This window comes from Manis javanica, chromosome 13, assembly GCF_040802235.1.
Source record: "Manis javanica isolate MJ-LG chromosome 13, MJ_LKY, whole genome shotgun sequence".
NCBI classification, from domain to species: Eukaryota; Metazoa; Chordata; class Mammalia; order Pholidota; family Manidae; genus Manis; species Manis javanica.
The window spans coordinates 91,227,015-91,250,718 of NC_133168.1; the positions used below are offsets into that span (position 1 = coordinate 91,227,015).

Genomic DNA, 23,704 nt, shown 5'->3' on the forward strand with positions numbered 1-23,704 from the left:
ACACGCGAGCGGTCAGGGCTTTTCAAGGGGAAATGGTAGGAGAGGTACTGGGGTGCAGACACATGAAGTAGCAGCTTGCAAGGGTCCAAAGCAGACATTCCTGCGCCAATTCACTAGGGTTTTGTTTCTCTTTTCTGCTCCTCCTCAGTCCCCTGGGACAGAATGCTTTTTGAGTCCCGTTTTTAGTGAACTTTACTGGCCTTAATTCTCTCTCATCCCGCTCATATCTATTTTTCTGCCTAACACTCCCAAGACTGACCAGCCTCTCTGTAAACATCCCATACACGAGCTAACAGGCCCTTCAGGTCTACAGTGTGTGACACCCAGGCAGGAATCCTGGCTATAATTTCCAGTTTCTCCACAGGATCCTGCTCCTTTCAACAAAAAGATGGAGGTCCTGGGTCAGCCCCTCGTAAACATAGCTACTTGACCGGTGGTGGCAGAAGAATTTCTTCCATCCCCGAGGTTCCCTTAGCTGGAGTAAGAAACAGATTGACATGAGACAGATTAACAGAAGAAAAAGTAACAAAATTTAATTAAGTACATACAGGGAAGCCATACACATCTGTTCCACAGACAGGGTGTGGGTAAAATTGCAATATTTGCAGACTCTCTTGGCCTGGCTTTAGTGCAGGTCCGTATCAACAGGGGTTTCCAAGGGCTGGAGAGAAGTAGTCCGTCTCCATCAGTGGGTGAATACGTGGGCGGGCGAGGGCTTCCCTGGACCAGAGAGCTTGGTGGATGTATTGGCTCTCTTCTACTGCAGCAGGAGAGAGAGAGAGAGAGAGGGAGACGCAGGGCGACTGCTTGTAGGCAATAAACGGCTTTTGAACACTATTTCTCCCTTTGCCTGATTTCGCTTGCAAAGGTGTTTTGCCCTGGGATCTCCCCTCCCTGGAGTTACGCAGGGAGAATGAGGTCTGTGTGTCATCCTGAACCAAGGAGAAGGGGTGAGGGTCTGCAACTTCAAGGGGAAAGGGAAGTAATTCACAGGAATATAAAACAGGAAAGGTCTGATAAAATACTTGATGGGACACAGAAACAATGAGGGGGCAGAACGGGGAATTTTAACACGCTGAAATGATACCGGGGTTATTGTTCCCAGAGTCAAAGAATGAACTTCGCAAACACTGATCAAGGTAGGAAAGAAAGCCAGGGAGGCTTTTATTTAGAGAGAAAGTGGGAGAAAAGAGCTCCTGGGGCATGCGGGGGGGAAGTGGGGACGACAAGACAGTCCGCGGCCGCCTACCCCTCCTGCCCGCTCACCGCGGCTGCCCACCCTCGCCCAGCCCCTTCCCCACCCCACCGTGACCACCTGCAGCTGCCGGGCTTCGTCCCCAAGCCCCACAGGCGTCCGGGACCTGGGGGTGGCGGTGGGCACACCCGCCTTCAGCCTGGCATCCCCGCCCAGAGGCAGGGCCAACCCGCGGGCAGGCCGGCGGGTCCCCCACCCCGCAGGCAGGCCGTGGGCTCCCCCCGCAGCGCCGGAGCCCCTAAGCCCTGCGCTCCGATCGCCTCCACTCGCCCCTGCCCCGCCGGCCAGCGCCGGCCTTAGACCCCCCCCCCGTCCTCGGGCCCGGGCTGCGCTCCCGGAGGCAAGGCTTTTCCCCTCCTGGCCACGGTAGGTAGGTAGTGCAGGCCCGGCCCCACAGTAGGGGACCACCGTCCCTGGGCGCGCCCGTCGTCCGAGGGTGGTGTCCGTGGCCTCGAGCCCCGCCGCCCCCATCCCCCCTGGCACGGACCGGGCCGAATGCCTCAGGCCACGTGCGGCCCTGGGCACCCTGCTGCCGCGCGTCCCGCGCTGCTCTCCCGCAACAGCAGGTGCGCTCTGCATGTGCCGGGGCGCCCGCGCCGAAGACACGCAGAGGCAGAGGAACCGGGCCGCGCTCACACCCATCTCCATACATAATGATGAAAGTATAAACTCACCAAGAAGATATATTAAAGCACCTACTAAAAGCACCCCAAAATGCTAACAGAAAGAAAAGAAAAACTAATATAACTAAAGGGAAAGCACAGACAAGTCCATCAATCTACTTGGATATGTCAACACTTTTTTTCTCAGTAACTGACAGGACAAGTAGATAAAAAACTCAGCAAAGATGCAGAAAAACTGAGTGGTATCCACCAACTAGATCTAGTTAACACTAATAGAACATTCCACTCCACAACAACAGAATTTTCAGGAGCATATAACATATTGATCACATAGGTCACAAAACTGAACTAAATTTCAAAGAATTGAAATCATACAAAATATGTTTGTTCTCTGACCGTAGTGCATTAAATTACAAATCAGTAATACAAAGATATGTAGAAAATCCCCAATCCCTTGAAAATTAAATAACTTAATAACAGGTGAGTTATTTACAATAGCCAAGAAATGGAAGCAACCTAAGTGTCCCTCAGTAGATGAATGGGTAAAGAAGATGTGGTGCATATACACAATGGAATATTATTCAGCCATAGGAAGAAAACGAGTCCTACCATTTGCAACACCATGGACAGAACTAGACGGTATTATGCTCAGTGAAATAAGCCAGGCGGAGAAGGACAAGCACCGAATGATTTCACTCGTGTGGAGCATAATAAGAACAAAGCAAAAACTGAAGGAACAGAACAGCCGCAGACGCACAGAACCCAAGAATGGACTGACAGTTACCAAAGGGAAAGGGACTCGGGAGGGTGGGTGGGGAGGGAGGGAGGGACAAGGGGAATGAGGGGCATCAGGGTCAGCACACATAAGGCAGGGGGGGCGTGGGGAGGGCGGTACAACACGGAGACGACAAGTAGTGACTCTACAGCGTCTCACTACGCGGATCGTCAGTGACTGTAATGGGGTGGGGGGGGACTGGATAATGGGGGGAACCTAGTAACCACATTGTTGCTAATGCGATTGTGTATTAAGTACACCTAAATAAGTTAATTGATTAATTTTTTAAAAAACTAACGCGTCGGTCATCTCATGAAAAATCAGAAAGTATATCGAAGAAAGTGACAGCCCGCGCCTGACGGCCCTCGCGGCCAATGAGCGCGCAGGTCGCCCGCAGGCCCGCCTCCGACTGACGGCACTCGTGGCCAGTAAGCAAGGCGGCGCCGCGGAGCAGGCAGCCATTGGGCGAGCGCGCGGAACCAGTGAGCCCGGCGGCTGCTGAGTAGCTGCAGGCGCCGCCGCCCCCACATTCAAGAGTCGGTGGCCTCGCGAGCGCCGTAGGCAGAGGCAGCTCCCGCGGCTCCGTCCACGCTCCGGGCCGCCGTCCCGTCCGCACAGCGGGCCCCGCGGACACCGCGTGAGGGTGGACACGCGCTGTGCTCGGCTGCGCCTTCCTCCCGGCGGACCTGCGGCCGAGCGTCCCTGGCGCGCCCCGCTTCAGGGGTGAAGGCGACAGCGACGGCTCTGCGGGCCGGAAGGTAGGTGGCGGCGGGGCCCGGACGGGGCGCGGGGACCTGTGCCTCCGCCTGCGGGCGCGGGGGAGCCGGTGAGGGTGCGGCCGTGCGAGGGCTCGGCGGGCGGCGCGGGTGGTGGGTCCTCGCTGGGCCCGGCCGGGGGTCGCGCCGCCGCCCTGCCGCCGCCGCCCGGGACGGGGGTCCGGGGGCCGCGCAGGCGGGAGGCCGGAGGGTGTCCTGCCGCGTGTGGAGGTCCTCGGCGGCGGCCTCGAAGGCGAGGGTCGGGCGAGCTGAGGCGCCCGGCGGGACCCGCGGCGGGGCGGCGGGGGTCGGGCGGCCGGGCGCCGCGCCTTCGGAATTAGAAGTGTTTCCCGAGGTGCCTGTCGTCCTTGCCGTCGGGGATTCCCGGGTCAGTGTCCCTGCCGGTCCCTGGTCTGTTCAGGTTTTGTTTCTTCCTGGCTCAGCCGTGGGAGGTTGCGTTTTTCTCTAAAGTTGACCATTTCTTCTAGGTTATCCAGTTTCTTTCCATATAATTTTTCAGAGTATTCTCTCATAATTCTTCATATTTCTGTGGTGTCTGTCAGTTCTGATTTTTCCTTTCTCATTTCTGATTCTGTTCATGTGCTTTGACTCTCTTTTTTTCTTGACAAGTCTGGCTAGGGGTTTACTATATTTTGTTTATTTTCTCGAAGAACCAGCTCCTGCTTTCATTGATTCTAAATAGTTTTATTCTTCTCTATTTTATTTCTGCTCAACTCTTTCTTATGTCCCTCCTTCTACTGACTTTGGGCCTCAAGTTTTCTTCTTTGTCTAGTTTGGTTAATTGTGAGTTTTGAGTGTTCATATGGGATTGTCCTTCTTTCCTGAGGTAGGCCTGTGGTGCAGTATACTTCCCTCTCAGCGGTGTCTTTGCTGCATCCCACAGATTTTGCGTTGTTGAATTATTGTTGTCATTTCTCGCCATCTATTGCTTGATCTCTGTTTTTATTTGATCATTGAGCCAGTGGTTATTTAGGAGCATGTTGTTAAGCCTCTACGTGATTGAACGTTTTTTCGTCGTCTGTGTGTGATTTAATTCTAGTTTCATACCCTTGTGGTCTGAGAAGCTGGTTCGTACAATTTCAGTCCTTCTGAATTTACTGAGGCTCTTTTTGTGGCCTAGTATATGATCTGTTCTTGAAACTGTGCCATGTGCCCTTGAGAAGAATGTGTATCCTGCTGCTTTTGAGTGGAGAGTTCTGTAGATGTCTGTCGGGTCCATCTGTTCCAATGTGTTGTTCAGTGCCTCTGTCTCCTTACTTATTTTCTGTCGGGTTGATCTGTTCTTTGGAGTGAGTGGAGTGTTGAAGTCTCCTAAAATGAATGCATGATTCTGTTTTCCCTTTTAATTCTGTTTGTATTTGTTTCACATATGTAGGTGCTCCTGTGTTGGGTGCATAGATATTTATAATGCTTATATCCTCTTGTTGGATTGACCCCTCTATCATTATGTGGTGTCTGTCTTTGTCTCTTGTGACTTTCTTTGTTTTAAAGTCTATTTTGTCTAATACAAGTACTGCTACACCTGCTTTTTCCTCCCTATTAGTTGCATGAAATATCTTTTTCCATCCCTTGACTTTTAGTCTTTGTACGTCCTTGGGTTTGAAGTGAGTCGTCTCTTGTAGGCAGCATATAGATGGGTCTTGTGTTTTTATCCATTCAGTGACTCTGTGTCTTTTGATTGGTGCATTCAGACCATTTACATTTAGGGTGATTATCAATAGGTATGTCTTTATTGCCACTGCAGGCTTTAGGTTCATGGTACCCAAAGGTTCAAGGGTACCTTCCTCACTATCTAAGAATCTATCTTAACTCAGTTAAGTATGCTATTACAAACAATCTAAAGGAGGCTGTTTTTTAAATTTTCCCTCCTCATTCTTTATATATTAGGTGTCATATTCTGTACTCTTTGTCTATCCCCTTTTGTTACTTCTGGTGACAGCTATTTAATGTTAGGAACACTTCCATCTGTAGCAGTCCCTCGAAAATACACTGTAGAGATGGTTGGTGGGAGCTAAATTCTCTCAGCTTTTGCTTATCTAGAAATTGTTTAATCCCTCCTTCAAATTTAAATGATAATCTCTTTTTCCGATTTTTTATTAAGTTGTTGTTATTATTATTTTTTGGTATCAAGCTTCAGTTACATGAGCAACATTATGTTTACTAGACTCCCCCCATCATCAAGTCCCCCCCACATACCCAATTACAGTCAGTGTCCATCAGCGTAGTAAGATGCTATAGAATCCCTACTTGTCTTCTCTGTGTTGTACAGTACAGCCCTCCCTGTGGCCCCCCTATATTGTCTGCTAATAGTAATGCCCCTTTTCTTCCACTGATCCCTCCCCTCCCACCCATCCTCCCGAGTCCCTTTCCCTTTGGTAATTGTTAGTGCATTCTTGGGTTCTGCGAGTCTGCTGCTGTTTTGTTCCTTCAGGTTTTTTTTCATTGGTGTTATACTCCACAGATGAGTGAAATCATTTGGTACTTGTCTTTCTCTGCCTGGCTTATTTCACTGAGCATAATACCCTCTAGCTCCGTCTATGTTGTTGCAAATGGTAGGATTTTCTTCTTCTTCTGGCTGTATAATATTCCATTGTGTATATGTACCACATCTTCTTTATCCATTCATCTACTGAGGGACACTTAGGTTGCTTCCATTCCTTGGCTATTGTAAATTGTGCTGCGATAAACAAGGGTGCATGTGTCTTGTTCAAAGTGGGCTGCTGCATTCTTAGGGTAAATTCCTAGGAGTGGAATTCCGGGGTCAATGGTATTTGTATTTGGAGATTTTTGAGGAACCTCCATACTGCTTTCCACAGTGGTGGAACTAATTTACATTCCCAACAGCAGTGTAAGACGGTTCCCCTTTCTGCACATCCTCGCCAACATTTGTTGTTTGTCTTTTGGATGGTGGTCATCCTTACTGGTATGAGGTGATGTATCATTGTGGTTTTAATTTGCATTTCTCTGATGATTAGTGATGCGGAGCATCTTTTCATGTGCCTGTAGGCCATCTGAATTTCTTCTTTGGAGAAGTGTCTGTTCAAATCCTGTGCCTATTTTCTAAATGGATTATTTACTTTTTGTCTGTTGAGGTTCGTGAGGTCTTTATGTATTTTGGATGTCAACCCTTTATCGGATCTGTCATTTATGAACATATTGTCCCATACTGTAGGATGTCTTTTTGTTCTGTTGATGGTGTCCTTTGCTGTACAGAAGCTTTTCAGCTTGATGTAGTCCCACTTGTTCATTTTTGCTTTTGTTTCCCTTGCCTGAGGAGATATGTTCATGAAGAAGTTGCTCCTGTTTCTGTCCAGGAGATTTTTTCCTATGTTTTTTTCTAAGAGTTTTATGGTTTCATGACTTACATTCAGATCTTTGACCCATTTTGACTTTCCTTTTGTGTGTGGGGTTAGACAGTGATCCAGTTTCCTTCTCTTACATGTAGCTGTCCAGTTCTGCCAACACCAGCTGTTGAAGGGGCTGTCATTTCCCCACTATAAATCCATGGCTCCTTTATCGTCGATTAATTGACCGTATATGTTTGGGTTAATATCTGGACTCTCTATTGTGTTCCACTGGTCTGTGGGTCTGTTCTTGTGCCAGTAACAAATTGTCTTGATTACTGTGTCTTTGTAGTACATCTTCAAGTTGGGAAGCAAGATCCCCCCGGCTTTATTCTTCCTTCTCAGGATTGATTTGGCTATTTGGGATCTTTTTTGGTTCCCTATGAAGTTTAGAACTATTGGTTGCAGTTCGTTGAAGAATGCTGTTGGTATTTTTATAGGGATTACATTTTAATCTGTAGATTGCTTTAGGTAGGATGGCCATTTTGACAATGTTAATTCTTCCTAGCTTACTCACACGTATCCCAAACCTAAAGTCTTCCAAACTTAGTCTGTTATCTTCCTCTGCCCACAACTTTCTTACCAGTATCGTTACCTGACCCCAGCCATCCCAGGACCAGGGGATGCCTTCCCCATCCATCCTGCGCATAGCGAGTCAGGCCCGGGTTCTGCGGGCTTTGCTCTTTCTCACGTCTGTGTCTCCTCTCAGTTCTCACCACCACACTGGGTTTCCAAGCCCTCACTGTCTCTCACCTAAACTGTGCAGTGGCCTCCTACTTGACCCCCAGTCCTTCAGTGCTGCCCACTTAAATTCTTTCCCCTCACTACTGCTAGATGACCTACCTGTAAGAGAGTGATCATGTTTCCCTGCTCAAAATCCTTCTCGGGCCCTGTATTGCCTATGGAATACAGTCTGCACTTCTTAATAAGGTGCACGGGGCTCTTTGGCACGTTCTGCTTGTCCCTTCTCTAGGGTAAAAGTAGCAAACTAAGAATGTAGGCATTCTTCAGTGAGATCAGTTAAAGTTCAAGAAGCCAGGAGTAAGTGGCCTGGAATGCTTGAATATTCCCCAGATAAAGGAAAGCCTCTCAGCATACCCTTGTCTTTATTGTGTTTTGTAAATCATGTCATTGACTAAGGTAAGACTCACTTACCCTGCTAAAAGGCCCAGCTTATTTTTCTAACTTTACCTATATGCGGTTTTTCCTTCTCCATCCCCTAATCAAGTAATTTGCGGACTGCACAGTTCACTTAGCAAGCCAGCCCAGCCATAAACAGCACAGTGAAGACAGGAAAGATTCTATCTTAAAGCTAAGATTGCATTTCAAAACCCAGGAAGTTAAGAAGTAAGATTTTTAATGCACTGCCGATGGGTTTCAGCCCTGGGCAAGTTCAGTATGGATTCAGTGTGACCAAAGAAATGACAGTAAAACGTTCTTGGGGTGAAAGGGTTATACCCAACTATGTTTCCACAGTGGCAGGTCAATCACTAACATCCCGTCCAGTCAGAGCGAGTCTGCATGCAGCAAGCAAGTCTCTCCCTCTGGAACTGTGCCTACACAGCCATCCCACACAGCCATCCTCTGGGCCTCCGACCTCAGCGCTGCCACCACTCCAGCCTCTGCTCTGCTCTCCTACAGCCTCGCAGCTGTGTCACTGTGTCAACCAGAGCACTGGGTGGAGCTCTTTCTATAGAGTCAATAGCAACCTATTGCCCACATGAGTGGTGAGCTAGCCGACTAGGCCGAGGTGAGAATCCTGGCCACAGGAACTTTCATTTTATCCACACTTAGCACAGTCTTTAGCGAACACACAATAACTCAGCCCACCTTGGAGGCAGGGAGGGCAGTCTTAACTGATATGGTCCCCAGCCAGGAAGCTGCTCTCCTCGAGGGAATCCGTACAGTGTATTTCTTGTGTTAAGCTAATTTTGCATAATGACCGGGAGGACTGATAAGAAACTTCATGTCTCATCTTGAGACCACTTCACAGGTCCACACCCCTAGCCCTTTGTCACATTCCTGAGAAATCCTTCCAAGGGGGAGCCCCCACCCTTTCAGTGCACCTCCCTCTCTGAGGTAGCCCACACTCCCCTCTCTCTGAGTGTGCACTTTCTCTCTGTAAATAAAACCTTTACTCTACTTGACTGCTGTGTCTCTGCCCCTCAGTTCTTTGCTGCTGCGGGGACAAGAACCGAGGAGAATGCACAACGCCCTCCTAACAGGAGTCCCAGCCCAGGGGAGGAGTGGGGGAAGGAGAAGGCTGGGAGGGCTGGGGGAGAGGGGTGCGAGCATGGGAGCAGAGAGCTTGGGGAGTGTGGAAGGGAAGCCTGGAGGAGGAACTGGGAGGGAATGGCAGCTGGGGAGGGAAGCCGCGGAGCCTCGGTGCTGGTGAGGCAGGGACCGTGGGCGCAGACAGAGCAGGGTGAGGGCCTCCGGAATAAAACCCCTACTGAAACTCCATATTAAACAAGTAAGCAAAGTCAGTCACATTCATTCTCTAAAGTAATATAAGCATTCTTGTGTGAGATTAATTGAAACTAAAAATACGGGAGTATCTTGGCCTGAAATGTTTGAATATCCCCCACGTAAGAAAAGACCGCAGCATAGCCCACGTCTTCACTGTGTCAATTAAAGGGGGTTATTGTAAAATGTACCGTAGCCTGATAAAAGGCCTGACTTATTTTCTTTAACTTTACCCAGATGCTGCTTTTCTTCCTCTAGCCCTAATCAAATGATACGCAATGTAGGCAAGTAATAATGGCAAGTAAGCAAAATAATCTGGAAGACTAATAAGAAACTTAGAGTCTCTTCAAAGATAAGCATTCGGGGACCATTTAGCAGATCTACATCCCTGGCCCTTTGTCTCTCACCTGCCTATAAATCCCCTAGACAGTGGATCACCCCGGGGCTGTCTTGTCCCCTCTGGGCAGGGACAAGCCAGGAGCTGTGTCCTCTGCTTTATCTCTAAATAAAAGCCTTGCACATGCTCTCCTACCTTGAGTGTTTGCAAAGTTCATTCTCTGAGCCTGTGAACAAGAACTCCATCATCAGCTTCTCTGAAGAGCCCGAAGACGGGGAGCCCCCAGAGCCCGTGCCTGGGTGCAGAGTATCGCACCACGGGCCAGAGGGCCCTGCCACCGCCCCAGCACACGCCTGGTGGAGAAGGTGCGCTGCAACCCGCAGTCAGGGTGGCCATGCCGCCGTGTGAGCCTGGTGTCTCAGCACCAGCAGCCCAGGCCGTGTTGCGCTTGGGGCCCCTGCACACACCCGGGGAGGACGGACCGCTGGCCCAGTGACCACCCAGCAGGCCCACAGCTGCTGCTTTGTTTTGGGGCCCAGAAGCTCTTCTGTGTCAGGTTGAGGCTGGTGAGACATGCAGGATGACAGGTCTGACCTGTGCCACAGCCCTGCCAGGCGCCCGCCTACCCTCCTCCTGCCCAAACCTACCACCCTATGTGGCCGGGGAGCCTGAGGTCGTCCCTTGGGACCACCATGTAGGCAGATGGCTCTTAGGGTGCTGTGGGCAGGGCCAGGGGAAGGAGGGTGGGGTGGCCTGGGTGTCCCGATGTTACCTCCTGTCACCTGGTCACCTGAGGCTGTCAGGAGGGCCCACGTCCGTCCGCTTCCCCAGTCCCAATCTGGAGCTCCACCTGCAGCATAAGGCCTGGAGACTCTCTCCATCCTGGAGCCCCCCAAGGGGGTGTTTGTGCTGATCGTGGAACTCCCCTCCAGGCCAGGCCTCCCCTCCTGGGAAGGTGAACACATCTTGAGAGTCCTGGGGGAGTGTGTGGGGAGAATCAGAGCCAAGTGCCTCCACTCAGCCTCCCCAGCCTTTTGTCGCAGATGTCAGGCCTCTCAGCCAGGACCCAGGAGCGGGACACCAGGGGCCTCACACCAGCCAGGCCTGGGGATGGGCGGCTGAGGGGCACCATGGGGGAGGACTGGGAACCCAGGAGCTTTGGGGGGTGCTCTGAAGTGTGAAGCGTGGAGAAATTGGGCTCAGACAAAGCCCCCCCAGTGGAAGGCGTGCACCTCTTGGAGGTGTTTTGAGAGACCAAGTTCCAAGTTTTTCACAAAGGAATTTTCTGTAATGTGTGGAACAGCTGTGTCTCATTAAATGGGACAGTGCTAGACTGGCACCCTGCAGCCCTGAGATCTACTTGGGTACATCTGCAGTGGTGTTCAAGACGTGAAGAGACAACCTGTGGCTTCTAATCAACAAGTTTTGGTGTCTGATCATAATCTATCGGTGATAGGAAATAAGGTTCAGTTTCTGTTTGAACAGCCCTCCCCAGTGTTGCCGAGGTGTGCCACCCTGGGGCTTGGAGCGCCCCGCTCTTCCTCAGCACCTTATGGGGGGAGGACAGAGGATGGAGGACAACCTGGCGGAGGTCAGGGCCACCCTGCATCAGAGAGTTTGAGGCTGGGGTGGGGTGGGCTGGGGCACACGATGTCCGCAGGAGGGGCAGAGCTTTGAGAAGAAAGAGCCGTGTGGTGGCAATCCGTTCAGCATTTATTACATTCTGCACAGGGATGACCCCAACCCCCAGGAACCATAAACCTCAGACACAACACCCAGAGCACACTGCGCCTGCGGAGGCTAATTCTCAGGGATGAGGGTAGGAAGTTGTACAGGCGGCTCCCCTGTAAGCAAGCCCCAGGACCGTGCAACAGACGGCCACCCCTGCACCCTCCGATGCCTCCGCTGGGCACCAGGAGGCTGTGGTCCCTCGCAGCACTGCGCCGTGTCTATGTCCATCCCGGGAAAGGCCGGGCCTGGTGAGGACAGCGCCCACCTATTCCTGGAACCTTGTGGCTACGACTCAGTGGCTGACGGCGCCCAGGCAGGAGTTGGTGTCACGGTTGGAGGCCACCTGCCGAAGGGGAACATCCTCCACACGGTGGGGCGGCTCGCCTCTGTCCAACGGGCCACAAGCAGAGGGGACGACACAGCACGAAGGTGGCCAGGTGCGCCGCAGCTACATACGGGTCCTAGAGGATGCAGCGGCAGCCTGGGGAGCTGCCCGAGTCGGCCGACGGAGGAGGTGCCAGAGCAGCTGCCCCGGCAGAGGCTCGGGATGAGCAGCGGGAGGAGGAGGAGCAGCAGGCAGACTGGGGTCCTGGGGAGCCAGGTGCCGCCTGCCCGAAGGGGAAGAAGCTCTCCTCCACATGCAGCCAGGACACCAGCAGGGCCGAGGGCCCGATGACAGCAGCTACAGGGCCCCGCGGGTGAGCAGAAGAGGCAGGTTATCCCGGGTTCCCCCCATTATCCTGCTTCCACCCCGTCCCCACTGCCCTCTGGGCTCCGGGCTCTGTGCATAGGGTCCTGTCAATCACGAGCACCCGGGGGGTCCCTGTCACAGGAAGGCTCCTGAGCATCATCTACTCACAGAGGAGGAGGCTGGGTCCCAGAGGTGGAGGGGAAACACCCTTCAGTCTGACAGGACTGGTCAGCAGTGGAGCTGGGACCCCAGCCCCACCGGTCTTTAGGACGCCCCAACAACCAGCATGGCCCGAAGCTTCCCTGAGGCTGAGGAGCAGCCCACCCCCTGGCGATCGCCCCAGCCCAGAAACTCACCTGGCCCTGGCCAGGAAGTTTAAACGTGGGACCTGAAGGACTGCAACACTGGGGGCTCCAGCTGGCAGGACAGGGTGTAGCTGCAGGACAGAGGGACACCTGTGAGCCCCTGGGGCCACGTGTCAGGGTCCCTTCTCCCAGAGCCTGCCGGCAGCTGCAGCCCACGCCTGCCTCCGGCCGGCCTCACCTCTGCTCCTCGTCCAGGAGCTCCACGGCCTGGAGAAAGGACTCGAAGAGCTCATCAGTCTCCAGGTCATACTGCGTCGCCACCCTCCTGTGTAGCATGATCTGATGTAGGATGTGAGAGTCCTGGGGCCAAGGAAGGACAGGATGCAGACAAGAAGGGGGGTGAGGAGTGGGGCACTGGGCTTGTCCCAGATCTTTGCTCACATAGGAACCCACCTTCCCTCCAATGCCAACCAGCCCTGCCTGTTCCCACTGTTGGGTCTCCAGCTCCTCCAGGAAAGCGGCCTTGATGCCACCCCCAACCGCCACCTGACAAAGCCTTTAGTGTCCTCAGCTCCGCATGTCTTAACTCTGTCGCGACATGTTTGACGCAGGGGATGGCCCAGACAGGGTCCTGCCCAGGGGGTCTAGACTCTATCCCTCACCTTTGCTGGCTGGGCACTCACCACTCTCTCTCTCATCCCGTCACCCTGGAAGGCAGGAAGGCAACCAAAGTGCATCAGAAACAGTCAGTCCCCTGAGCCCAAAATGAGGCCGGAACGTCCCCAGCCTTTCTCAAAGTGGAGGACCTCCAGGGTCCTCCAAGGTGAAGGCTTGCCCAGAAATAGCACCCGGACCTGGCCCAGGCTCGGGGCTACCGAGAAGCCGGGACTGCACCGGGGAGCTGAGGCCTCAGGCGGGAAGGCACTGCCAGCCCCCCATGTGCTTCCTGCCCTGAAGGAGCAGCATCCCTCCCCGTGCATGCGCAAGGCCTGAGGGAGAGACCAGTCCTGCCCCGATGCTGCCCCCTGGAGCCCTCAGCCCCACCAGCCCTGGGGCCAGGACCGGGGCTTAGGTGGGTCCTTCTGGCAGTCCTCTCCAAGAAGCCCAGGCCCTGGGGTGGAGGGGAGACTCTCAGGAATGGGGGTGGCCCGGTGCTGAGAGGTCCAGGCTCACTGGGGGATCTCCCCTCCCTAAAGCTCACCATCCTGCCCCCCTGAGCCCTGCTGGGTCACTCACATCCACATGATGTTCCTGTTGTTTCTCTAAGGCATCACGCAGGATCAGTCCAAGGAACGGGACCATGCCCTGTGCCACCGGGGTGGGGAGGTGATGAGTCCCCGCCTGCCTTAGGGGCACCCACAGAGCCTCCCCTGAACCCCACACCCGCAGCCCCCAGCTCCCTTGGACCACCCTGTGCGGCCTCCCCCCCTCCCTTCGCCCAGCTCTCCCCTCCTGGTCCCTCCCAGGGCTGGCTTTTGGCCATTCCCAGGACCTGTGGGCCCTGCAGCTGTCCTCCAACTTCTCCCTGTACCCAGCTGCTCTCGCCCTCCTCCTGGTCCCCCCAGTGCCGGCAACGCAGGGCTGGTGGCACCAGGAGCAGGTACACGGTCGCCCCCACTGCCCGTGACCCGCGCCACGCCACTCTCACCTGCTTCGTACACTGGCATGCGCTGAGGTCGCACATCTGTTCCTTCACCATGGCCCTCGCCTCCTGCAAGGCCCAGGACACTCAGGTGCTCCTGCTCCCCTCCCACGTGCCTCCCACAGCCAGACCGTGGTGGACGGATGCCTTGCCCGAGCCTCCTGGCACCTACGCTGTCCCCACCTCCAGCAGGCTCTCAGCCCAGAGGGACCCCAGCTCCAGCACACACTCATACTCATGCGTGTCCTTGGGCCATGGCCACCGCCCTGAGAGGGTCAGGGGAGGTCCCTCTGCCTCCCAGGGTGCCCTGAGCACTCACTGTCACCCGGCTATCAGCACGGCTCCCCTCACATGACCAGGCTGGCGTGGGGGCACACAGCTGAAGCGCATCTTGTGCTCCCTGGACCCTGGTCACCAGGGAGGCCCACACCCCAGGGTGACGGCAACCCTCCATGTCCACATGAAGAGCCCGAGGTCACAGAGGGGCAGTGACTGGCTCAGGGGACCCAGGGGAGAAGCTGACCTTGCTCAGCCACAGGCCCCATCCCTGCTGCCGACCCCAGGCCATCCCCAGCCCTGACGCCCCTGGGTCTGTCCTCTGGTTCCTCACTGGATGCCAGGCCCCCAGTCAAGTGGAGCCAGGGAGGGAGACAGACGAGGCCCTCGGGGGCCTGGGGGACCCTACTTTCCCCATCAGCTTCCCCCTCCCACCCCACACACCTGGAGTCCTCCCCAAAGCTGTGCCACAGTGCGGCAGAGGACTTGCCCTAAGGACCCCTCCCTTCCAGACCTCCAGCCCCCATTTACCTCGAAGAGCCACTCTCTGTTAATCCCCTTGTCGGTCTTTTTAAGTTTCTTATACATCCTGTACCTCTTCCTAAGGGGAGGGGAGAGGAGGAGGGAGACACATGGCCGTAGGTGGAGAGTTCTGGGGCAGACCCCTTTTCCTGGGGCATCCACGAGGTCCACTAGCCTGCATGAGGCTTTCCACCACAGCCCTGGGGAATCTGTGGCTGGGGGTGGGCGTGGCATGTTTCCACCCAGGGCCTCCATTCCCAGTTCTCCCAGGGACGAATCCCTTTGGGCCAGGTCTCTGTCCTTGGGGGAGAGACCTCCTGCTGCAGAGCACAAGCTGAAGATCTCCAGTGGGCTTCAAGTTCAACCCACACCTGACATTGCAGGAAACTGATTCCTGCAGAGGTACCCGTGACCTAACCCACAGGGGGCCCCAAGAGCCTGCCATCCCTGTCTGTAGGCTCTGCCACCTCCCAGGAAGTCCCAGCCCACTGAGGGGACACTGCCAGACCCAGTGGTGTCCCTGTTCACTCAGGTGCCCTGGTCCCGGGGACAGGACTACCCACCAGGAGACATGACCCCAGGTGCTGTCCAGATGACGAATAGCCGGGCTCTGCAGGGCCAAGACAATGGCATGGAGGGTAGCGTAGTTCCTGAGGTACAGGCACTCCTGGGAGGGACGACAGAGCTGAGAGCGTGGCCTGCTTCTCTGCTTCTATCCCCCCATGAACTCCTGTCCTTAAGGAGACAGACACCCAGGGAGCCCAGCACACCTGGTACCTGCTGAGCAGCCCTCCTGGGTGGAGGACTGTAGCTCAACCCAAGGAAGGGGCCAGGGATGGCTGTCCCACCCCCGGGGTCTGTGAGTCCAGGTCCGCACGCCCCTGGCAGGAGGGCCCAGGGACCGTGCAGGGCAGACTGCAGGCACCCATCCTGAGAGCTGGCCAAGGAGGGGAGCAGCTCCCAAGACGCCAGGATGGACCCCGGGGGCCGTCCCATAACACACCTTGGCCACCCGGATCCAGAACTCCACCACTCGGGCCCTGTCCTGGGCTGTCATGCTCGGGGTCCTGAGGCAGGTGGTGGTGACCAACCTAACCATGGCTTCAAACTGCCTCATGACGTTATAGATGGTGGGGACCATGTGCTCAATGATTCCTCTTTGTGGCCGGTGCCAAAGGTAGATCTCGCATTCAGAATAGAGCACATGCGTGAACAGCTCCTGGGGATGAGAAGCAGGGGTCATCCAGCTATGCCCCTGTGCCAGGCAGTCACCATTCAGAGCTGGAGCCCAGGCAGCTGGGGGTGTGGCCATCTGGGCTTTGGACCGCATCCACTGAGGCACCGAGAACTGGATGCACAGGATGGTGGGGAACAGAGGGCCTCTGCTCGCAGGCACCCTCACTCACCTCCTCCCTGCAGCACAAGGTAGCTCACACCTACCCATCCTGGGGCATCTGCCTCCCATTCTGCCACCCCCTGGATCCTACTCCCCACTCAGGTGCAGTTTCCCCTGAAACAACTCCACCCAGGGCCTTTGTTGGTGTCTGTGTCTCCCACACAATCAGGTCCATGGCAGGGGCCTCTGAAGTGCGGAGGCTGCGGAGGCCTGCTAGGCCAATGGCCCGAGGACCTAAGGCCCTGGCAGCACCTCCCTGAGCACCCCTCCCCTGCCCTGCCCCGCCCCTCGCAGCCCGGCCAGGCCCTGCCCACCTTCCCTCCGCTCCTCCTCATTGGTCTGCAAGGATCCCTAAGGACCGGCCCTACTGTCCCCGTGTGGTCAGTGGGGGCTTGGGGGTGAGGAGAGTCTCTCAGGGCACATGGTGAGTCCGTGGGGAAGCTGGGACGTGGGCCCAGATCACAGGAGTCCACGTCAGGGGAGGCAAGTCTGGGGCAGCCCGTGACACAGGGAAGGCCTACCCCCGACCCCGAGAGCCCGCTCCGCTCACCGCACACATCAGGGTCAGCTGCTCAGCCACCAGGCAGGGAGGAAACGCCAGGATGTTCGGCTCCTCCTTCCTCCACATGTCCTGGGTGCTCGCAGCACAGGGGCTGGTGGGTTCAAGGCCCACGTCTGGCTCTCCTTGATCTGGTGCCATTCTGGCAGGTGCCCTGGGCCCTGGGCCCGAGGGATCATGGGGCTCCAGCTGGGGACCTGAGACCACTCCTGGGATGTCCCAGGTGCTCACAGCTAGCACTGGGACTGAGGCCACTGCTGGGACATCCTCTGGCTGTGCAGGGGCTGAGGCAGGTGACACTGGCCATAGCTCCAGCACAGGGGTCTCACGGAGCTCCTGAACTGTCTGTGGACAGTGGTTGTACAAGATATACCAGGCGTGCCGCCTCGGTCTCTTCCAACGTAGTGCTGGAGCAGGACACAGAGAAAGGGTCACCCCGGGCCTGATCACCCCCACACCTTATCAAGGACAGAAAAGACCTCATGGCCTTGAAGGGTATCTCAGTCCGTGAAGCCCACCTGAGGTGGTCCCCTGGCTGCAGCCCCTCACCTTCCCGCTCCGCCACTGTGGGCCCCAGGTGCTCCTCCTGGACCAAGTGGTGGTGGACTTGGCCCTCTAGGATGGATGAAGGTTGGCTGCCATGGAGAACGCTGGGCACACTCTCAGGCTCCCAGGCAAGGTGCCTAGCCTGTCCCATCCAGGGGCTGGGGCACGGCCTGGGGGTGACAGAGTGAGAAGCCTGGTCTTACCCACCACACTGCCCTCCCGGCCCACCCTTGTGTGGGCCTGGCCGCTGTGCACTCCCCTGCCTGTCCAGGCACCTGCCCCTCCCCCTTCCTGACCCTGCGTGTCTCTCCTGGGACCCCATCCTCTCCCATCCTCCTGAATAGAAAGTCCCCAGCCGTCAGCCCGCCCGTGGGAATCTGAAGATGAGTGACCTGCTGGGCTCTGCTGTGCGCCCCCTGCCGAAAGCCCCAAGTGCCTCCTCCCCCCATTCTGTGAGATGGGCAGCACCCTCTCTGGACCCAGTGAATGCTTATATTTTCAATTTCTCCTCTGGCCCCTCGTCATGCCCCCCGTTACTGGAAGAGGCCAAGAGGGCATCACCTGTGACACTCCCCGGCCATGACCTGAGGATGACGCCTGAAGTGATTGACTGAGTCCACCCGGGATGGGGTCCCAGTATTGCGTCTGTTTCCTTCAGTGAGTTATGCTAAGTGTCCCCAAAGGTCCGCACCAAGTGGGTGCTTCATTCCCTATTGTTGCTGAAGGAAGCCCTACCTGAACCTGTCCAGGTACCCTCTGCTGCCCCCAGAGGTCCCTCATGTGGCCACAGTGAGGACAAGGACCTGGCCCAGCCGAATCGCAAGCCTCCGTTCCAAAGGCTGCTTCCCATGTGCTTTTCCAAATGAGCCAGGCTCCAGGCCACTGACGGGTGAGGCCAAAGGCATTTCATCGGGTACAGACAAGTAAGCCCTGAAGTGGCCCAGCTTAGCTGGCAGTCCTTTCTACCCTGTGGGGCGCCAGAGGAGGCCCTCTAAGGCACCTCCCGTGTTCCCCAAGGCACCCTAACAGGCTGACCGCCAGCCACCCTGCCTGTCAGAGGAGCACGCTGCGGCTCAGACACATGTGGAGACACTCAAGACACACCACACCGCGGGCTGTGGGCAGAGGCCCGACTGTGCCGAGGAGGGGGTGGGTGCTCACCGGGGGAGCCACTGGCCCATGGCCGGCTGGTCAGCGTCCTCGGGAGGTAGTGTGGCCTGGGGAGCGCTCCAGCTGGTGTTTGGAGCTGGTTCCACGCGTCCCGTGCGCTGTCTCCACTTCCTCCTCACGCCTGTCCAGGGAGCCCTGCGCTTGGGGACCTCAGTCGCATGGAGAGTTGGCTCAGGTTCCCGCTGAGGGGGGCAGCAGGGAGATAGTCAGTGGGAAACCCAGGACCCACCAGGACGAGGGAGGTTTGTGGCTCACCCGAGAGCCCCCAGTCCCCTGGGGTGTGAGCAAGGAGAGGCACACGGTGCCCCCGGGAGCGAGGTTTCAGGCTCTCTGGAGTGGGCCTGTCGGCCAGTCTCGTGGGGCAGCCCTGGGAGGGCCCTGGAAGGTTGCCAGGTTTGGAACGGGGTCCTGGGGTGTAGGCAGCCTGCCCCAGGTCCAGGGAGGTGGAGTAGGTGAATCCATCCACCAGCTCCTCCTCGCTCCCCAGGGTGGAGCTCTGCAAAGCTGGCACCTGGTAGCTGGGGAGGAGGCACCTGGGGCTGCCTGGACCTCCCCTCAGGGGACAATGTGGGCCACAAACTGTGCCCCTGAGATCAGGCACAGAGGGCCATCTGCCTAGACATCCAGTCCCTGAGGGAAGGAGAGGACACCCCCTGGGCTCAGGATTAACATATGGGTGGAAGTACCTTGTCCCAACACTCACCTCCATGTCCTGAATGATGAGACCAGAGCTGTGACACTGACTGACCCTCCTCCCCAGCCGGCAGTCCCACCCATGCCCCATGCCCACCTCAGACACACATTAGGGGTCGGGGGGAAGGTCAGCCGGGGATGGGTCACACAGTGTCCTGGCCCTGGAGGGGCCCGCTCTGGGCTGCCCTGTGTTACCTCGGGGCTCCTCGGGAGACAGGGACAGAGGCGTTGGAAGTGTTCTCTCAGCCAACGCCCACAGCGAGCAGGAAGACTCTCCCTCTCGGCTTCCGTGACTCCCACGCCTTCAGAAGGCTCCACACAACAAGACCGCATGTTGCTCTGTCGAGCGCCTCCGGTCAAGTGAGCAGGACTGGGGTCTGCGACCAGGAGCTGGGTTCCGTCCGGGTCACAATTCAGGTTCTAATGGGCGTGTCTTCAGTGACATCACTTCTTCAAGGGTCCATTTCCTGGGCCGCTCCCTGAATTCAGACTGGCCCACATGCCCGTCTGGGCTGCTGACTGCCCACCCTCCTGGCCCTTGCCATGCTTGAGTACACAGATCTCCACCAGATCCCTCCCCTTGCTCTTTGGCAATGACACCAGGGTCCCAGCTCTGAGGAGACAAGAGCTGAGCTCAGGCCGCTTTTTGTCAGCAGTTCCCTGTCCTGCTGAAGCCATAGCACCTCCCAGGAGCTGCCCAGTGTCCCAACCTGCACAGGGAGGGTCATGCCAGACATTTCTCCCTAGGGACATCCCCAGGGGGCTGTTGTCACGTGTGTCTGATGCACAGACTCAGAGATGGAAGAATGGCAACCAGGCTTAGCACGGAGCATGGAACACCACGGAAGTCAGGCTGGGTTCCGGGCCTTGTGATCTTTGGCAAGTCAGTCTCATGCTAGGCCATTTTCAGGTGTGCACCTTGAAAGGGCAGGAAAGAGAGGAGATCCAGCTGTTGCCATCTATTGCCTTCCACCTTCCAAAGGTCCAGTCTGCTCTCAAACTAGGTGCTTTTAGACCAATGAGTGAATGGGTCAGGGTAGCACACTGAAAGTAAAGTCTATGCTGCCTCTGAAATCCAAGGTGGTCTTGCCAGGTGCTGTGCCCTTTGTGTGTGTGGAGGGGAGGAGGGGCCAGATACAGCACCTTATTCATCACCTTAGAAGGGAAAGCTTGGCATGTCCACATAATAGACTTCTAGAAACTTCTCTAAGAAGAAAGGCCCCTGAATTTTTGTTGGTTTTATTTCCCACCTTCTGACAGGAGTGTGTTCTATCAATATGCTTAGACAAGTTGTACTTCCTCATCACTGGGTCCAGTCAGCAGAGTGCCATCAATGGGATGGGCCAGTGTGACATCTTCTGGAAGGAAAAGGAGATGAAGGTTCCTTCTGACTAAGTGACAACCTAAGTCAGGAGGTCTGATATGCCTCTGAGATAGTTTTCTCTCCTTGCCGGCTGAAAGCTGACTGCCCTGCTGGTCTTTACTCACAGGAAGAGAACAAAGAGCATTTTCCTGACCAATAGTTACACACTGGGTGCTTTGGGATCAAGTGATGAAGCCCCATGTGCAGCAGTAACTGCAACCTGAGCCACTGTGATTACGTTGACAATCATGCACTGGCATCTCCAAGATTCATCTGTTTCGGAGTAGGCCAAGTGAGTGACTTCAACATGGGTATGTGGAAATCACCACCCTGACATCTTTCAAATCCTTGGTGCTAACTCCAATCTGTAACCTCTCCTAGAAGGCAATACTGCTTTCAATGTGTACTTTAGAGGGAATCCTAGAGGCTTGTGCTCGAGCTACCATACAGCACGAATTCCCTGCCGGCACGGTCCCCTGTGGCTAGCGAGGAGGAAGCCGGGAGCTCTGCGTTCCTCCAGGACAGCTCGGCCTTGGGCCCTGACACCGAGGGAGCGGCACTGCGGGCACTTGGTCGGGGGGCCGCTCCTGGTACCGAAACCCAGTCCTTGTCCCTGAGGTCAAATCACAAAACACAGTGACAAGGTTTTGAGGAAAGGAAAGAATCGTTTATTGACTTGCTATCAAACGAGGGAGTGGCAGGCTCCTGCCTTAGAGAACCACCGTCCTCCTGACACACAAGCAGTCAGGGCTTTTCAAGGGGAAATCGTGGGAGAGGTACTGGGGTGCAGACACATGAAGCAGCAGCTTGCAGGGATCCAAGCACACATTCCTCTACCGATTCACTAGCTTTTTGTTTTCTTTTCTGCTCGTCCTCAGTCCCTGGGGACTGGATGCTTGGGTTTGAACAAAATCAGCTTTCAGCTTTATCTCTGACCCTGACACTCAGAAAATGTGGAGAACAAGAATAAACTGCCCCACCCCCACCCCTGTTAGTGGTTACAAAGTTTGTGGGGCTGCTTGAGTTCACTTTCCAGTGAATGTTAGTGTTCAGTTCTGAACAAAGGTTTGGTTCCCCTTTTCCTCTACTACAAATTCACTTTCTACTCTGACTACAAATTCACTTATTCCTGTTACATTCCCTCTTCTCCACCCTTAAAAGCAGCAGCAAAACAGATCATGAAATGCCTTTAGGGAGAGTTTCTGACTTTATTTCCTGAAGGTAGCCACAAGTTGAAAAACACCGCTGTAAGCGTTTCTTGTAATATCAGTGCAGCTGACAAGACAGGAACTGCCATCTGAAGTTCAGACTTGCAGTGGACTTGTTTTATGTGTTCAAATTTTGCAAATAATGCTGTTAGAATCAGCCAGGGACTGTCTCCTTGCAACTGCCTGGAGCTGACAGCCTTGCATTTAATACTCGCATGCAGAATTTTCTCGAGAGCCCCTCCCCCATTTCTAGCACACGAACAAATTGGGGAAATGAGAAGAGGGGACCCACAGATGCCTTTATGTCCAGTCCTACTGCCCCACTCCGTCCACAGAGGCCTCAGGAGCCAAGGGGGCAGTACTTACAAGCCCAGTGCCTCCATTTTGCCTTCCAGCCTGCTCCCCCTGCTCCTGCTACACTTGTTACCACTTCAGAAATCTACAAGAAAAACACAAAGGCAACTTGGGCCTCACTGAGATTTCAGTTTAGTGAACAGGTGAGCTACAGATCCCAGGAGTCAGCCTGACCTGGCCCTGCCCCTGCCAGTCCTTCAGTGCATTCTGTGCTGTGAGTACCAGCGCTGGCCCTTCCTGCTGGGAACCTGTTAGCCGATGCTGTTGACGAGTGCCTACTGCCTTGTGCAGCAGGCTGGGTACGCAGCTGGCTGTGTATGGATCCCACCATGCTGCCCCTCTCCATGCAATACCCCAGTACTCTGATACCACCTTCATGTTTTCTCTCCCTGTCCCACATGCCCTCTAGCTTAGTTGAGGTACAGCTGACATAGAAACAATGGCACACACTCCAAGGGAAGGACTGAGGACGTGATTATCACCTCCAGAACCATCACCACAGTCAAGATGAGGAATGCCCGTCCCCCCAATGTCCTCAGGCCCCTTTGCAATTCCTCCTTCCCTGCCATCAGCCAACACATCCCCATGCCCAGGCAATGCCTGGTCTCCTTTAAATCCCCTTTAGGTCCCTGCAGAGGAGTTTGGGTTTTCTAGAGTTTTCTATGCCCTCATTTTCATTGGGCTCCTTTGACCCAGCACCATCATTTTGAGATGTATGGCTGCTGTCACATGGATTAAAAAGTCATACCTTTTCATTGCTAAAGACTATTCCCCTGGGGTATGAGACCATGGTTGGTTTATCCATTCCCCTGTGGATGGACTACAAATAAAGCTATTATGCATTTGTATATAAGTTTTTGCATAAACATGTTTTTATTCCTCTTGTATAAGCTCCTCAGATGGAAACCGCTGTGTAGGTGTACATAACTTTTAAACATGTAGCCAAGCTATTTTTTACCAGCTCCTTAAGAACACTCCAGTTACCCCACATCTTTCTCAACACGTTTACATTCAGGTTTTTAATTTTAGTCATTTTAGTGTACACTTTCTCATGTTTTCCACCTACATTTGTCTTTCACTTTCATTTCCCACAACTCATGTTTATGAGAAAAAGAAAAGTCTACTATGAACTACACACACGCACGCATGCGCACACAAACAGAGCAACCCGCGAGACACCACGAGGCTCTTCTGGAGAGGCAGCTTCCACACGAGACCGTGGTCGCGCTCGGGCTGCTTCCAGGCAAGGCGGCCAGGCCCTGTAACACGCAGTCACCCGTGCAGCCACGGGTGCGAGGCGCCTCGTTGTGCGGGGACTCTTGCTCGGGGTTTCAGGCGCCCTGGAGATGGGTGTGAGCGCGCGGTCCGGTCCTTCTGGCTCTGCGTGTCTCTGGCACAGGCGCCCCAGCACTTGCAGAGGGCACCTGCTGTTTATGGGAGAGCAGCGTGGTACGCGCGGCAGCAGGGTGCCCAGGGCGGCACGTGGCCTGGGGCGGTCGGCCCGCTCCGTGCCTGGGGTGGGGGGCGGGGCTCGGGGCCACGGACACCAGCCTCAGACGACGGGCGCGCCCAGGGGCCCAGGGATGGTGGTCCCCTCCTGTGGGGCCGGGCCTGCCCTACCTCCCTACCGTGGCCATGACGGGAAAAGCCCTGCCTCCGGAAGCGCAGCCGG

General features: G+C 55.3%; 1 protein-coding gene and 1 long non-coding RNA gene across 3 annotated transcripts; one reads left to right on the forward strand and one right to left on the reverse strand.

The window, feature by feature from the left end:
* The first annotated feature begins 2,873 nt into the window (after positions 1–2,873).
* LOC140845630 (uncharacterized) lies at positions 2,874–8,920 on the forward strand. Its single transcript, XR_012124474.1, has 2 exons — positions 2,874–3,411; positions 8,250–8,920. It is a non-coding gene; the product is annotated as an uncharacterized lncRNA (long non-coding RNA).
* A 2,319-nt stretch (positions 8,921–11,239) lies between these two features.
* Positions 11,240–19,520, reverse strand: LOC140845631 (ral-GDS-related protein-like). 2 transcript variants are annotated; one of them, XM_073220257.1, is made up of 13 exons: positions 19,303–19,520; positions 18,406–18,596; positions 17,248–17,414; positions 16,690–17,105; positions 15,747–15,962; positions 15,307–15,410; positions 14,753–14,822; positions 13,952–14,014; positions 13,540–13,608; positions 12,987–13,010; positions 12,542–12,663; positions 12,355–12,434; positions 11,240–11,989 (listed from the first exon to the last, which is right to left on the reverse strand). In XM_073220257.1, exons 1-12 carry the CDS (start codon positions 19,438–19,440, stop codon positions 12,374–12,376), a joined length of 1,641 nt encoding a protein of 546 aa, XP_073076358.1. In that variant the 5' UTR covers positions 19,441–19,520; the 3' UTR covers positions 11,240–11,989; positions 12,355–12,373. The 2 variants fall into 2 exon arrangements, with proteins under 2 accessions (XP_073076358.1, XP_073076357.1); XM_073220256.1 differs by lacking the exon at positions 11,240–11,989 and having other exon boundaries at positions 12,297–12,434.
* Positions 19,521–23,704: the final 4,184 nt, after the last annotated feature.